The 15,736-nt window shown below is 30.3% G+C and overlaps 8 protein-coding genes across 8 annotated transcripts; 6 read left to right on the forward strand and 2 right to left on the reverse strand.

The window, feature by feature from the left end:
- Window positions 1-478: 478 nt before the first annotated feature.
- On the forward strand, window positions 479-3,010 carry cgd8_5350 (conserved hypothetical protein; the record flags this gene model as incomplete). Its single annotated transcript, XM_627413.1, has 1 exon — window positions 479-3,010. One exon carries the CDS (start codon window positions 479-481, stop codon window positions 3,008-3,010), a length of 2,532 nt encoding a protein of 843 aa, XP_627413.1.
- Window positions 3,011-3,242: 232 nt separating this feature from the next.
- Window positions 3,243-4,028, forward strand: cgd8_5360 (conserved hypothetical protein; the record flags this gene model as incomplete). Its single annotated transcript, XM_627414.1, has 1 exon — window positions 3,243-4,028. The coding sequence occupies one exon, from the start codon at window positions 3,243-3,245 to the stop codon at window positions 4,026-4,028; it is 786 nt and encodes a 261-aa protein (XP_627414.1).
- A 959-nt stretch (window positions 4,029-4,987) lies between these two features.
- On the forward strand, window positions 4,988-5,464 carry cgd8_5370 (conserved hypothetical protein; the record flags this gene model as incomplete). Its single annotated transcript, XM_627415.1, has 1 exon — window positions 4,988-5,464. The coding sequence occupies one exon, from the start codon at window positions 4,988-4,990 to the stop codon at window positions 5,462-5,464; it is 477 nt and encodes a 158-aa protein (XP_627415.1).
- A 1,092-nt stretch (window positions 5,465-6,556) lies between these two features.
- On the forward strand, window positions 6,557-7,363 carry cgd8_5380 (conserved hypothetical protein; the record flags this gene model as incomplete). The annotated part of the gene is made up of 1 exon (XM_627416.1): window positions 6,557-7,363. The coding sequence occupies one exon, from the start codon at window positions 6,557-6,559 to the stop codon at window positions 7,361-7,363; it is 807 nt and encodes a 268-aa protein (XP_627416.1).
- Window positions 7,364-8,071: 708 nt separating this feature from the next.
- Window positions 8,072-8,617, forward strand: cgd8_5390 (conserved hypothetical protein; the record flags this gene model as incomplete). Its single annotated transcript, XM_627417.1, has 1 exon — window positions 8,072-8,617. One exon carries the CDS (start codon window positions 8,072-8,074, stop codon window positions 8,615-8,617), a length of 546 nt encoding a protein of 181 aa, XP_627417.1.
- Window positions 8,618-9,724: 1,107 nt separating this feature from the next.
- On the forward strand, window positions 9,725-10,555 carry cgd8_5400 (conserved hypothetical protein; the record flags this gene model as incomplete). Its single annotated transcript, XM_627418.1, has 1 exon — window positions 9,725-10,555. The coding sequence occupies one exon, from the start codon at window positions 9,725-9,727 to the stop codon at window positions 10,553-10,555; it is 831 nt and encodes a 276-aa protein (XP_627418.1).
- Window positions 10,556-11,313: 758 nt separating this feature from the next.
- Window positions 11,314-11,967, reverse strand: cgd8_5410 (DNA-3-methyladenine glycosidase; the record flags this gene model as incomplete). The annotated part of the gene is made up of 1 exon (XM_627419.1): window positions 11,314-11,967. A coding segment is annotated over one exon (654 nt), but the record flags the coding sequence as incomplete, so codon positions are not given.
- An 801-nt stretch (window positions 11,968-12,768) lies between these two features.
- On the reverse strand, window positions 12,769-13,632 carry cgd8_5420 (conserved hypothetical protein; the record flags this gene model as incomplete). The annotated part of the gene is made up of 1 exon (XM_627420.1): window positions 12,769-13,632. One exon carries the CDS (start codon window positions 13,630-13,632, stop codon window positions 12,769-12,771), a length of 864 nt encoding a protein of 287 aa, XP_627420.1.
- Window positions 13,633-15,736: the final 2,104 nt, after the last annotated feature.

Consider the following 15,736-nt stretch of genomic DNA (forward strand, 5'->3'; position numbering starts at 1 on the left):
TATTTGACGTGAAATGATTTCGACTTTATGTTAATTTTGATTTCCTCAGACAAGTTACATTTGTTAATTTTGGTTTCTGCTGAGAATGACTTAATTTAGTCTCTACTAACCTACCTACTTGGTGTGAGATCGGTTTTTTTTGTCAATACTTTGTGATAATTGACTTGCCAGATTTTCATTGTTTTTTGATACTGAAGTTTTTCTGTAAACCACTTAAATTGGTTCTACTTTTGTGCCATCTGAATCCCGTAACCAGTTCTTATTGAATCGTACAAATATCTGGGAAACAGATTTGAAGATGTAAACAGGCAAGTTTTACCTTGCAATTTTGCAGCCGAAAATAATAGCGAGTGTTTAATTATAAAGCTGTTTTAAGGCGCCAACTTTGTTTGTTAAAAAGATCATTATAGGAAGTTATGTGAGCTTAATAGTAGTGGAGTCACATAAATAATGATAGAAAGTAGAGGTTTAATTGATAATGTATTTGTTTATTAGAATTTATCTTAATTTCTGCAATTCTATGAGGTTGAGGACTATAGCTGGGAAACATTGTGTTAATGCGCAATTATTCTTGAAATATAGATCTTCAATACTAATATTGGTTTTGGTTTTTTTAGCAATTCTCGATGGATCGTTTTCAGGAGAAGAAAGTTCTTTAGATATTAATGAATTGAACCGAAACGTTGTCTTCACAGAGAATTTTTTCTTGAAACATATTCCAGGAGCTATAAAAGGTGAGGAAGAAGAGCGAGAGGGATTAAATGAAATAGACAGGGAGAGTGATGTAAGCTTAATTCCGTTAGATGAAGGTATTGCTCCTGATTTAGATTCTATAACAATGACTCGCGCCACAGCCGATAAAAAACATCACGAAGAGAAGGAAAAAGGCAAGAAAGTAATGCACACACATGACGACGAGTTATCATTAATCGATCAGGATGAAGATGATTACGAAGGTAAATCAGATAGTGAACAGGAAAAGTTAGATGATTTAGATCCTGGATCTGAGGAACAGAAGAAAATACTGAAATATGATAATGAAATGAAGAAAAAATTGCTTAAATTAAGGCGCAAACACAAGTATAAAGACATTCCATTTGGGCCTCAAGCACCTCACCTTGCAATGGTGGATATATTTGGAGTAACAGGAGATGATAAGGCAGATCCTTTGATGGAAATGTATGGTTTGGAATCTCGGTATGATGGTGAGAGGGATCTTAAAGATTATGAGGACTTGTATAAATCTGTAACGAGCCCCACAAAATTTACAGAAAGAACGATTTGGGGTTATGATCGGGAAGGAAATCCAATCACTTCAAAGAAAATATGGTTAGAACAAAAAATGGAAGGGAAAGTTATTACGGAGGCCGGCGATAAACATAATAGGAATCGCATGGATTATATATTTCCTCAAAAAGTTTATTCTACAGACGGGTTCCTAGATGAGTTTGGGACATTTGGAGTAAAGTCACTATTGGATAAGTTTAGATTTAAGCAAGAAAACAAATTTAAAGAAAAAAAAAAGAAAAAGTTACCTAACAAATTAAAGGAACCTGAAATCATTAAAAAGGAAATTTGGAATAATTCAGGGAGAGTTGCTGGACCTGATAAACATATTGGCTGGCAGGTAACACGAAGAGCAATAGACGTAGCTGCAAGAGATAAGATGATAAAAGACTTAGAAGGCGTAGAAGATCTTAATGGAGTCATTAATGCTATGAATACAAACAATCCAGATAAACAAAGAAGAGATGCAGAGAAAGTATTTTGGGATTATTACTCTAAAAAAAAGCAAAAAGAACACGAAAATAGAAAGCGAATATATGGTGTGGAATTTTCGATACCAAAAGTTTCGCTTGATATTAATTTTTTACCAGCAAAAACTCTTTTTGGTTGGAGAGAGGTTCTTTTTGATCAAGCAATGGAAAGCATTGGCAAGTATGATCCAAGAGCAAGCCAGAGGTACGATTCTTTACTAGGGAGTGATCTAGTAAAAGGTGTTCCACCGAGTAGAATTATTGCAGATATGTCTAGTGAGGCTATTAGAAGACCGAAAACACACCATTTGTTTCCAAATCCCATTAAAGGCTTTAGAAACATGTTTTGTAAAAGGCTCGAGAAGAAATATAGAGAATATGTAGCTGATATATTGCAGTTAAGAGCTGAAGATAGTACCTATAACGAACTTATGGATTTGGCTAATAAATATGAAGCTAGGCAAGACTGGCTAAGCCAATTTGAAAATTCATGGATATTTATTCCCCAAGGTAAAGCAATTCCTGATAATATTATTGAGAATAATGAAGCAAATTCTAAGGCTGAAGATGACTATGAGAAGGAGTTGCTTTCATTAGAATTAGATACTATACCTGCAAGCGAAATGGAGATATTTATGCGCCAGCATCTAAATGGAGATGTTCTATTTGTTGATGATAGCGAAGCAGAGGATGCAAAAGAAGCAATGTTCCGTAAGATAATTCGCAAAACAGCAGAATATAATGAAAATCAACCATATAAACTACCTCACAGACCGAGAGCATCGAGATTGCTTCCTGTAAATGATGGGTATAACCCAACTGAAGCTATTAAACAAAAAGAAAGCTTGAATAGTAAAACTACTATAGTAAAACAAGGAAAAGTCGTAGTAGATCCTTTAGAAAAAAAGAAAATCAGGCTCTTGGAAAAAGAAGAAAGGAAGAGAGTCGGAGCAGGGTTAGATCGAGAAGAAGTTAGAAGAAATCTTGAAAGAAAGATTATTCAGGGCTCTGAATTAGATTTAAGTGACCACGGAGCGTCGTTTAAAACTAGAAATCAAAAGCTCACAGAAAACAGTTCCGATGGGCATGGCATCCTTGAAAATGAATATATTTACAAAGATGAGGGTAGAGGCCCAAGGAATATTAAGGAGCCATTTTCTACAAACGCAGTTTCCTCTTCAAAAGCCCCTTATAAAAGAAATCCAATGCAAAAAACAGCTTTTGATAATTATACAACTAGGAATGAGACATAAAGCACAATAATATATAGTTTAGGCTTTGAGATATACTGTAATATTTGGACAAAAGCATTATTAATTTAAGTTCTTTTTTATAGATCAAACTTTATCTGTGCAAGCGCATCTTTTATTGCATTCATACAGAGCATTGGCGGGAAGTGCCACTATTTTTAGATTAAATTTGAAGATTAAATAATCCATTCATTCATTTTTTCTATTTTAAGTGTCGATTAAACTGATAGCAGTAATGAATATTAATTTGAAACCTTTGATATTTATTTCCTTTCTTGTACTTTATATTAGCTATTTTTATAGCTTTGAGGAGAGTAATGAGTTTAAAGATGCCTTGGTTCAATATTCACACTTGCAACTGAGGGGAAGAAAGTGTCCTTCATGCTTTTCAGGCTTAGGGGCTAGGATTCGGCGCTTTTTTGGTAGAGGTGAGAGAGGTATACGTAGACGTCAAGAAGCTACATCTGGATATCAAAGCCATGGCAATAGAATGACATTGAGGCCGCTTGAAGGATCAGGAGATGGTACAGCTGGAAATGCGGAACCAGCTGGTATGGGAGGTTCAGGTTTAACAATTGAAAACCCATATGCAGATGATAGGAACCAAAACAATGAGAACCAAAACAATGATGAGAACCAAGACAATGATGAGAACCAAAACAATGATGGGAACCAAGACAATGATGAGAACCAAAACAATGATGGGAACCAAAACAATGATGGGAACCAAGACAATGAACAAAGTAATGGTTCGGAGGCGCCAACTCCAATGCCACCTACAAGTGGTTCTGGTGGAGAGAAACCAGTTCCAAAGCCACGTACAAGAGCTCTTGGTGGAGGGAGACCAGTTCCAAAGCCACGTACAAGAGCTCTTGGTGGAGGGAGACCAGTTCCAAAGCCACGTACAAAAAGTTCTGGTAGTGGGAATAATGGTGGTAGTACCCCCATATCGGAACAAGAACAGGTAGGATCTGATGGAGGAGAAGGTGGACCTGATGATGATGAAGCAGTCTTTGTTTAATTAATACATCATGAAAGAAAATAATCAGGAGTAAGGAATTTGTTTGAGCTATTTCGTAGCAGATTTTCAAGTTTTGGTGTAGCTTGAGCTTGAAAGTTGTGATAAGCAATAATCTAATTGATTGTGATAGAATTACTTTGTGTCTAAGATTTATGACATTTTTAAAATGTATATTATAGATCACTTGAGTTTTAAAGGAAAATGATTATTAATTTGTCTGGTTTTATAGATTTAGTACATTGATCTTAAAATACATGTGATATAATTTCATATATGAACAATAATAAAGCTAGCAGTCATACCAAAAAAATAAAAATAAATGAATTATCATAAAGTTGTATATTTTTTTAAATAGTATTCAATAAATCAAATAATACGCACATATACAAAATACCTTTTTTTTTCAGGGATATTAGTTAAAATTAAAGATAGATTGGAGTTAGTTCAGTTCAGACACATTTTCCATATACTTAGCGGCTTTAATAATCATTTAAATGCAGTATTAAAGTATTAATATATTTGGGTTATGAACGATGCAACAAATGGGCGATTTTAGAAATATATTAATTCAAAAAAATTAATGATTGCTTTTAATATTGATATTCAAAGCTTATTCAAAATAATGTAATTAAATAAATTAAGATAGAAATATAGAATTTATGTCGTAATTAATCAGCTTTTTTTTTTTTAATAAAAAATATTGTGGGGCAATACGCAAGTGGCATTGCGGGAAAATTTGGCAATGGCATTTTTTGCGACAAATAATGGTTATTTATAAATAGAAACTGTTATACAACAATATATTAGTATCTCATAGCACAATTGTAAATAAATGGGTGAAATTTGATTGATTAGTTTTATTTTTTTTTGAATAACAAATAATTCGAGCTGGGTAAGAAAATTTTTTGACTTTGGTGGAAAAATTCTTCGAGTCTGATCAAGATTTAGATGTTTCAAATATGCTTTTGAATAAGAACTCTTCGTCAAAGTCATTCTGTTTTACTTTTTTAGTTTTGTTTTATCTGTGTGTTTATTTATATTTATACGAAGAGAAAATCGTCGTCAGAACTTATACGATTTCTCTAGTTAAGCTACAGACTTTACCTAACGTAGACGAAATTGATCAGAGAAGTACTGGTAGTAATCCTGAACGGAAACATGATGACGGAGATCAGACTAAAGCTGAAGATACTACTGGTGTGGTGGGCGGAACCTATGGTCCTGTAAGATGTCGATACCCTAGTGCCCCCGGTTTCCAGATCCTGTCGGTTGTAGACATGGGACCAACCAAAAATAAAGAAGGGAATGGTAATGAAGGACATCGCCTTCGTAATAGACACAAGAGGGGGTCAGGAAAGAATAGAAAAAGGAATTCCTCCGGGCTTAAACCACACACTGATTCGGGAAATGATGCTGATTGTGAAAGTACTGAGTAGTATGGGTATTTTGTTAAATTTCATAATATTGAAATTATCGAAACTAAATTTGGAAAGAATAAAATCTTTAATATTTTCATTTAGAATGAGTAATTAGAAACATTTTAGCAAATTAGTTGGCTATATTCTGTGTTTAAAAGTCGTAGTGAAAATATTCTTATTTGTAACGAAAATTACAGAACCTGAAGATTAAATTTCGACAGATTTTGGAGAAATTTATTTTGTTTTGTAATTTAAGTACCTCAGACTTGAACTTTGAAATAGGAATTATAAATGAAATGCTTGTTCTAATGAATGCATAGGAAATATTCTCACTCAGTAAGATGGATACAAAGCCAAATTGGAAATAGGTCTTGTCCAATTCTGGCTAGAAAAATAAATAAAATAATTGAGTTTTTGATCTTTTATTATTAAAACAAATATTAAGATTTGAATAGCACTAAATATTAATAGTATAAAAACATCTTGATGAATTTGGATTTATATATCATATATTTTGTTGATAATTTAACCCTGAAGTTCGCATCAATCTAAATTAAAGTTAACGACCGGCATTCATAAAATGGTTCATATAAGATTTATTCATTCAGAAGGCTAATAATACATGAACAATTTGATCAAAAGATTTCCTCAGTAGTCATTCGATGGGCAAAGATTTCCATTATGGCAAAATAAAGAAAATTTAAACTAAAAGATCTAATAAGGTTAAAATAGCCTTAACACTTCACAAAATATTTAAAAAATTGAGTAAAAACAACTATAAAAAACTGATAATTCTTTTTCCTAGTCCTCAAGTTAAAATTATTACAAAAAATAAATAAAAGTTGGTTTATTTTTTTTTTCCAAAATTCATCTAAATCTAGTTTCACTATTGTCCACTATACGCGAGAAATGATATTTTTAGATTAGAAATTATGCTTAAATAAGTATACGCCATATATATTTTAATGGATTATTTTAGCATTACAGGCGGGAGTGTCTTGTTTAATTTAAATATTAAAAAAGGAAGTAATTTCAATTTATTGATGGTTATTTCAGTAATTTAAGCAACAGGCCAGATAATCTATATGTGTTGAAAGATATAATAATTTGATGTGTACAAAGCAATCTTTACTTGTTTTTTTCATTATATTAAATGTGTTTCTCCAACTGTCGGAAAACGGCGATCGCTTAAGCCTACTTTATGGGTTTTCTATTATTGGACTGAGAAGCGCTGGTGGCTGTGGATTTAGGAAACTATTTTGTCTTGGGTCTGGTGATTATGGAGAAGGGCGGCTGCATCCGACCCTTGGGCCAACCGTTGATGGCTTGAGAATCAGCTCCCCTATCATTTCCAAAACTCAATCCACCACTGCACCTCCATCTCCATTTCCACCTCCATCTCCACCTCCATCTCCACTTCCGCCTCCGCTTCCACCTAAAGTCCGTGTAAAAAAGGGACCATCTGGGGGTTCTCAATCACAAACCCCTTCTTTTCCCTTATCCCTACCGTGTGATGAAACTATTCCAGGTAGCAACCTTGGAAAATGCACTGGAAATGGATCTAAAGAGCCTTCTAGTACGGACGGTCATCTTGGTGGGAGGCCAGGCAGTACTGTTTCACCCCCTCCCCTACGTGTCCCTTCACTTTATGATAATGTTTCAGATGGCAATGTAGAAGATTCTGAGGATGGCGCGCCTAAAAAACCACCTTTACCTGCCAATTGGAGATTGCCTCTAAATAATGAGAATCACAATAGGGCTAGTCATCATCATCATCATCATCATCACCAACACCAACACCAACACCAACACCAACACCATCACCATCACCATCATCATCATCAAGATGATTGCGGCGATGGTAGCCGCCCCCCTCAAAAGCCTCACTTACCAGTTGGTTTTAGATTAAGAAAGTAATATCAATGTTAAATTGGATCAGATGTTTTCGAAGGTGAATTATTACATGGTTTTACAAGTGGAATGTTAAATAGAGTTTTATTATCATTAGTTTAGAAAAGTTAGATTCACTGTTAAATTAATATTCTGACAAAATATTAATTAACACAGATTGCCTCAGGATTCATCTTGGTTTACAGTGTGGCATTGCATCGGTATTATTGACCAAAGATAATCGAATTGTTCGTGGCTACAGACCTGATTCAATTTTAAAGTGTGTTAAAGTATTGTTTCGAATAAAGTGCTTAGAAAAGACTTGTAATCTTTTCCGTATTGTTTTTGCGCCTATTCCAGTATGTGCTGTGATACCATGAGTTATAGAAAGTGCTATAAAAGCTTTTTCTTTTGCTGGGAGAAATTAACAAGCCCACAAAAATGGGTTTGAAATAAAAATGAGCAAATATATGTTTGATAATTTAAATTATTTTATGGGAAAGGAAACCTTTAATACGGTTGCATTCTGTTTACTGGATGGTTTGGAATTGCCTTCGCCTGAATAAGCCGCCATTAAATTTGTAATAGAAAATTGAAAATAGTTAACTTATCATTTCATGGTTGAGGAAAGCTTCGCTGAGAATATTGAGATGATTCATTTCTGAAGTTGTTTAAGTTATTTATATTTTATGATTGAGTTTTACAGGAATATATAATTTGTCATTTTTGTTAACTATGGGTATATTGATGTGTTTGAAATCCGGTATTTATTTCCTCGTATTTTCCGTGTTATTGACTTTTTCCTTTAATTCTATCAATGTGTTCGAATATACTGCTCCTTCAAGTAATTCAGATAAACTTATGTTTATTCAATTGAGAAGTTCAAACGAAGATAAGATTAAAATGCCTTCCAATCACAAATTGAGGAATTCGTTGGGCGTCTCTAGTAGTAAATCCAAAAGTAATTCTGGGAATAGTTTGACCTCCTTAAATGAATTTCAAGAGGATCATGAACCACCAGAGGTACCAAAAAGAACCGTGTCGTTAATTCCAGGTAGAGATCCTTATAAAAGAGGGTTTGAAAAACCGGATCAGAGTCCACCTCCTCTTCCTCCAAGAGATCCCTCTATTTTCCAGACCTCTAAAGGCTTGGAAGAAAGAGTAGCGGAGCAATTGACTGTTCTGGATGGCATTTTGAAAGAAATAGAAAGTTTTGGTTGTGTAAATATTGATTCCTCAGAACAAAATGAGCTGCTAGAGAATGATGACGTATTTGATTAACCGCGACATATTTATTTATTTTTTTAATATTTGTTTGAGTGAAATGATTTTGGATTTAGATATTGCGACAATAAATATGAAACTTGTACTTAAACATATCTTGAAAATTTGTAAGAAGTAATGAAAATCATTACATAGCACTTTCAAACTTTTGATTGGATCTTATTGACAATTTCATAATTTATTAATGTTTTGTAGGTATTTAGATGCTTTGAAATTTGAAGTAAACTCGATTAATTTTTTTTTTCAAGCTGAAATAATTCCAATGGTTTTTAAAATTTGTATTAATTGATTAATTAGATAATATGCATATCGAGCATATTCTGTGAATTTATTATTTACTTAATTCATTTAATTATTTATTGCTGATATATAATTTATTTCATATTTATCAAAATATCTAATAAATAAATTGTACTCTAAAATATCGAATGATTCCAAGTAAAGTAGAGAAATAAATGCGAATGCATCAAAATATATTCGAACAAGCTAAATGAAGTTGCTAATTCAATGAAAATGTTAGGTCAACCAAAAGAATTTATAATTGCGAGGAAATTATGATAGATTGAAATCAGGAATTTCAAAAAACTATCTCTAAATTGTAATAAAGTGGCCATGCAGATAAAAAAAAAGCATAAAAAGAAATGGTGATTCGAATCTTGTATTTAGATATTTTAAAATTAGTGTATTCATCGTCACATAACTATAAATAAAGAATTTGGGGAAATATTATTTCGAAATGAAGGGTTGGAAGCTAACTGATCTAGAAATTTAAAATGTTGATTAATTTTGTTAAATTTTGATATGATTTCGAACTGATAATCAACTAATTTTGGAAAAAATGTTGAATTATAAACAGTCTGTGACAAAATAAACATTTTCTTTTCAGTTTTTTCTAGTGATAAAATTACAGTAATTTCAACAACTCATTACATGGCGCTTAAATACCAAGTATCCAATAAATTTGAGGGGTATCTACGAGCGTAAAATACATAAGCATGCTGGCTTGGATGTAAAAAAACATAGGGCAATAAAGCTAAATAATCTAATTGAAATTTATTAATACAAGAACGATTTGCAAAGTTTACTCAAGAATTATACTTGAAAATGTTTTTTATAAACAATAAAATATTTATTTCTATTTTTTCTATTTTGTTTACATTATTTAGTGGAGATGATCTAAACTCAAAATTAGGCAAAATTTCAATGATTTCTTTAAGGGAGTCGGCTCATAAAGCTAGAGGACCAAGTGTGGTCGCAGAAAATGTAATTTCAGAAAAGGTCCCAAAGCTTTTCAATAGTATATCCCCCTTAGAATTGGAGTTAAGTGAGAATCAAGTGGATCCAGCAATACTTCAGAACTCGAATACAAGCAGAGCACTTAATTGTTACCAGAGTTTACCTCAATACATTTTGATAAAAGGTATATTAAGTGAGTATTCATATTTCCTGAATATATTCTACAAGTTGAAATGTGAGCATAAACATGAGTATCACGATGGTACAAAATGCGGCGATACTCTATTTCTGATTGATCTATTAGAAAATAAAGTAGAAATATTGAGAGAGAAATACTTAAATAGGAAAAACGAATGCTTTATATTTGAATCAAATGCTGTTTCCGTCCAATCGAGATATTTTAACTCAGATGGTTTTATTGGAAGATCAGAACATACTTTGAAAGATTTCGAACTGCTTATGTTAGAAAGATCTTTTTTGAGAAGAGTGATTTCACAATTTGAATCTACTTTAACTAATAAAACCATTGAATATGAGATTTCATGTATGAAAAATGAAAACTCAAAAAATAATCCTGTTGATTGCCATTTACTAAGAACAGAATGCTGGCTTTTAGAATCTGAATTGTTATCCTTGTCAGAGGAACATTTCAAAAGAGTCTCAATGTTCAAGAGGATGGATGATATTCTTGATAATTGAAAAATATGTTTTTATTGCTGAATGTTAAAAAAATAAATATACTGCATAATTTTTGGGGAAATTTGAATCGTAAGAATAAGCGATTTTGTGGATTAAGTTAGATTGTAGAACTTAGCCATATCCTATTATTAGCTTTTATTTGCAATTATTTAAGTTATTAATCTGTGATTTGCCTATAAAGTTATATTGGTTTCCAATCCAGAATTCTATTTGAATGATCTAAATTTTGAATAGTTTTGAGTATACTGTTTCTTGATCTCAGTGAATTAGCTTCTAATAATCGAAAAGTGCCTCTTTCCTATTTTACAACTAATTTTTTTAAGGATTAATTTATAATTTTGAGTTCCTATAGTTTATTTCAAATATTTGAGATGAATAATAGGATCTTGCTGGGTGCCAATAAATCACTCAAATAATTAACAAATAAGAGCTGTTTTCCGAAATATAGTTAAATATTTAAATTCGATATAATTTATAAATAAATAAATATTAAATTTAAAGTCTTATAACATGTTAAACCCAGTTTAATTTGTGCTACAAGTTTAATTATGATAAAAAATTCAAAACTTAATAAAAGTTTAATTAATCAATCCATTCAAAAAATGACCAATATTACAAATCAAGTTCCTAAATTGTTATCAGAAAAAAAATCAAATAATAGTGTGTAAATAATCGAACAATATTTCTTTATGAAACTAGTCAGGGTTCAATTAATAAATTCCGATTAGAGAATTAAATAAGGTATCTAAAATAACAGTTTAATATAACTTTACATTCTTCTTGGACAATTTATCTTTATAATCTCCATTAGAAATTTCCCACAAATAAAGGCTAACTATTGAACAATATGGGGAAAACAATTCTCTATAATGTTCAAATATTTCCTTAGTAATTTCTTTATGTCCATAGATCATTTTCAGCGCTCTTTTTATTGCAATGTCTGAAAAACTAAATACGTTTTTCCTATTCATACAAAATATCATTGCCATTTCTGCGCTCCAAACTCCTATTCCATTTAGTTTAGTTAGTTCTTCGCAAACTTCTTCATCATCTTTTTCATGAAGTAAATTTAAGTCGATCTCTTTATTAATTATTTTTTCTGCAATACCCTTAATAAATGTTGCTTTTTTGAGGCTTACACCTACTTTCCTAATTTCCTCCAAAGAATAATTGGAAATAGTTTCAGGGTCAATGCTTTTTAGGGTTGTCTTAGCTTTGTTCCAAATACTAACTTGAGCTTTCTGAGAAACTTGCTGACCTATTATTATGTAAAACAATCCTTGAAAGAGATCATCAATATATTCTCTATCAATGTAACCAATTTCTTCAATAATTTTTTTCATTTTCTCATCCCTTAACTTTAATACCTCTAGTTCTCTTTCTGTATAATTGAATTTCATTGAATGATAATTTTAGCCTGAAAAAAATTACGTTGAAAAGTTTGGGCAAAAATAAAAATTCAACTTGACTAAAATTCTTAATGTTGAAATAATTTTATAAGAATTACAGTTACGACTAACGTTAGATTGCTAAATTAAAAAAAAATGCACATAACAAACATACTATGCATTAATCATTTTAGAACTAATAATTTTTTATACTAGATCTAACTTTTATTTTCTAAACTTCATTTGTTTTTTAAAAAATGAGTCAAAAAATAATTAATTTAAAAAGGAAAAAATATCCCCACCCCCCATTTTAATAAAAATAAATAAAGCGTCGAATGATTGATAAGGTAACATCGCAATACTCAAACTCTTTCAGATATTCAGGAAAAACACGCAAAAAGACGGATACATTAAATGAATGGCCAGTTTAATTCCTCTTTCATATATAACTTGAATTACATGAACTTGGATTAACTTTAGTCCATCTTAATATCTCTTGTTTAAGAAATACTTAATTTTCTGTCAATTATACAAAAAAAAGAATAGGTTCTTAATTGATCACTTGATTGATTCTCAACATTACATCATTATTAAAATTGAAATCTACCAAGCATATCTTGATATTAAATAAATAAATAAATCCATGTAATCAAGGATCAAAAATGGAAACAATACTATATCATCCCCAATCAATACACATAGGAGTATTTGAATAAGAAACTTGTATATTCTGGAATCGAGCTTGGAATTAATAAATTGATCATTTCCATAAATGAAGAGTTATCTTCTTTCAAATATTAAACAGGCTTTCAAAAAATTCAGTTATTATTGCACATACCTAGTTAGTTTCTGTAACAACTTTTCCTTCTGTAAACCAGATTCTGTAATCATTTCTTCAAGAGATTTTTGTTCTTCTTTAGGAGCCGTTTCCAAAAACAGTTGATAAAGACCGGTTACTTCTGGATCCCCCAGTAATTCCAAAAATATCACTCCTAGCTTATCTTCATCAAATCCACTACTTGTACTTGGAGTAGCATCTGCTCCGTCACTCTCTCCTCGTCTTTTTCGAGCATTTTCCCTTAATGTTTGAATACTTTGTCGCAATGTTTTCAAATCAGCATTATAACCTCCAATATGAGGGAAGGATTGAGGTGGATCACCACCAGTTCCTCGCCTTAAACTAGATTGGGGTGATGTACTACCACCTGACCTTACTTTTGGTCTCGCTCCTGAATTAGGGGGGTCAGACAAATCAGGTGCACTTGGAGTCCCGCCACGAGGTTTTCCATCCTTTCCACCATCTTTATTCTTTCCAAAGAAGTAACCACAATTTTCACCCAAGCCCTCTCGTTCCCACCTTATACGTCTTCGTCTCTCATCTTCATCTTCATCTTCATCTTCATCTTCATCTTCACTACTTAACCCATTTCTACCACGCCCGCCTGCGCCACCAGATCCTCTACTCGAACTTCGTAGCTTCAAAAGCGAGGCATCTGCCAATTGATTCAATTGAACTAATTCACCCCCCCCCCCCCCACCCGCTCGCGCCATCATGCTCAATTGATTTCCAATATAGCTTATTGACAAAACTAATACTGTAAAAGTGACTGTTGATAAAAACAGCCATGAAATTAAACCCTTATTATTACCCATCTTTTTATTTGAGTGCAACATTTTCAACATACACATTTAAAAGATTTACAGTATGACTTGAAATCTTTTATATTAATTATTAATATTAGAACAAACTTTTATTATTATTATTTTTTTTTATTAAAATCTTCTTTATTTAATAAAAATGAATTGAATGAAGTTAGAATTTTTTTTGGATATTGGCAAATAGTTATTACAATATTCCGCGTATCCGTAAATCTTTTAATTACGTAAAATTATTGTCTAATTTGGATTAATTTTAAGATTTGCAAGAAAAAGCCTATTTTTAAAGTTTAAAATCGAAGTAATTACTTTTGTTACTTAAATATATCATTACAATAAAACACTTAAACTTCTAGATTCTATAATAATTGATCAATAATAAATAAATTTATATAACCCTTATAATTTTTCATTATATTGGCATATATAATTGCGTAATATATAATTAACGTATTTACATCATTAATTATTCGAATGATTAGAATCAATATTTTTTATAATTAGAAGTTATGTATTCCTAATTTGCAATTTTAATATTGGACTTTTTTATTAAGTTYTTTTCACAAAAATTTTTAGTAGAAAATAATTTTAATTAAAGCAATAAATCAAGAATTTAAGTTGAAAAGAAATGATTATTTTATTTTTTTTTTGGATATTTRTTTTAATTATTATGTTCATTAATATGGACACTTTATATGGCTCACTAAAGGTTTATTAAAGKTAAAAAATAATATAATTCTGAAACTATGATWRGTTAATATTTATCAATGTATTTGATAGAATATATTTAATTAAATAAATGTTATTATATAATTTGTACTTATCATTTTGTAATAGTTGTAATATGAATCAATATAAATTTTCATCAGCATATGTGTATTTATTATTGGAATATGAAAATAAATATTGATAAAGATTTAATAMTATTTATTAATATTTTTAATCATAAATATATGAATTGTTGGCATTTTTTTTTATYATTATAATATTATAAGAATGATTATTACGTTTATTAAGTTTATTTGTCTTTAATATATAACRAATAATCTAATTATAGTTATAATTTTCTATTGCTTATTTAAYCTATTATACAAAATACTAACTTTCTTCTAAGTTATGGTCATTTAAATACTATACAGTTTTAATCTTTATTCTTATAATTTTATAGTTTCTAATAATAATTTTTTTTTTGTTTTTGAAAAAGAAAAGCTTAATACAAAGTGTTGAATGTTTATATCAAGTTGAATAAATAATGATTTAAATAAAAAATGATAATTTTTTTTTTTTCGATTTTTTTAAATGGAGATGCATACAAAGATAAAGTAATTTGATTATTAGCAAATCTAAATAGTACCAATAAAGAAATATTTTCTATTCGAAGAGATTAAAAAAAACCATCATACAATTATAAAAATATTAACAAGATTATTATTGTTAATCGCAATACTAATTGCTATTCTTCAACTGGTATAGCCAACAGTATTATATATCATAATCAACATAATACCAATATTAGTAAGTTAAACAAGTGGAGATGTTGTACAGAAAGTTCAATTACTCTATGTAAGTAATAAGACTTAAAAATAATAAGAATTATGTTTAATTAAATTAATGATTAGTATTGATTGTTTTATAATTTAATGAATATTGATTTGTTTATTACATTAGAATTGTATTATATTTTTAATATTAAATTATTTTAGTTGCATTGTTAAATGAAAAAATATAATGAAGGAGAAAAAAAAAGTCAAGAGAAAAATATCAAGTTGGGGCACAAGGTAAAAATAATAAAAAATATTTTTTCCGGGGTGAAGAGTATTCAACCTGGGAATGTAGGAACTGACGTGTTAGTAGTGAGCTGACATTGAGTATTAAAAATTTGTAGTCTATTTCGATTTGAAAAGGCTATGGAATGATTAGTACTGATGAGAGAAATATATTATAGATGAGTAATGTATAATATATGAGTCGCAGGTAAATACATGTTTTTACGATTGAAATATAACGTTGTTTTATATTTGATTGTAAATGTAGTGTATTTAGTGTAGTCAATTTTGACAATATGTGTTGAATTGATATTTACACGAATGTTAAATATAAGAGGTTGTTGTATTATTATGGTTTCCAAAGAATTATA

This window comes from Cryptosporidium parvum, chromosome 8 (genome assembly GCF_000165345.1).
Source record: "Cryptosporidium parvum Iowa II chromosome 8, whole genome shotgun sequence".
Classification (NCBI taxonomy): domain Eukaryota; phylum Apicomplexa; class Conoidasida; order Eucoccidiorida; family Cryptosporidiidae; genus Cryptosporidium; species Cryptosporidium parvum.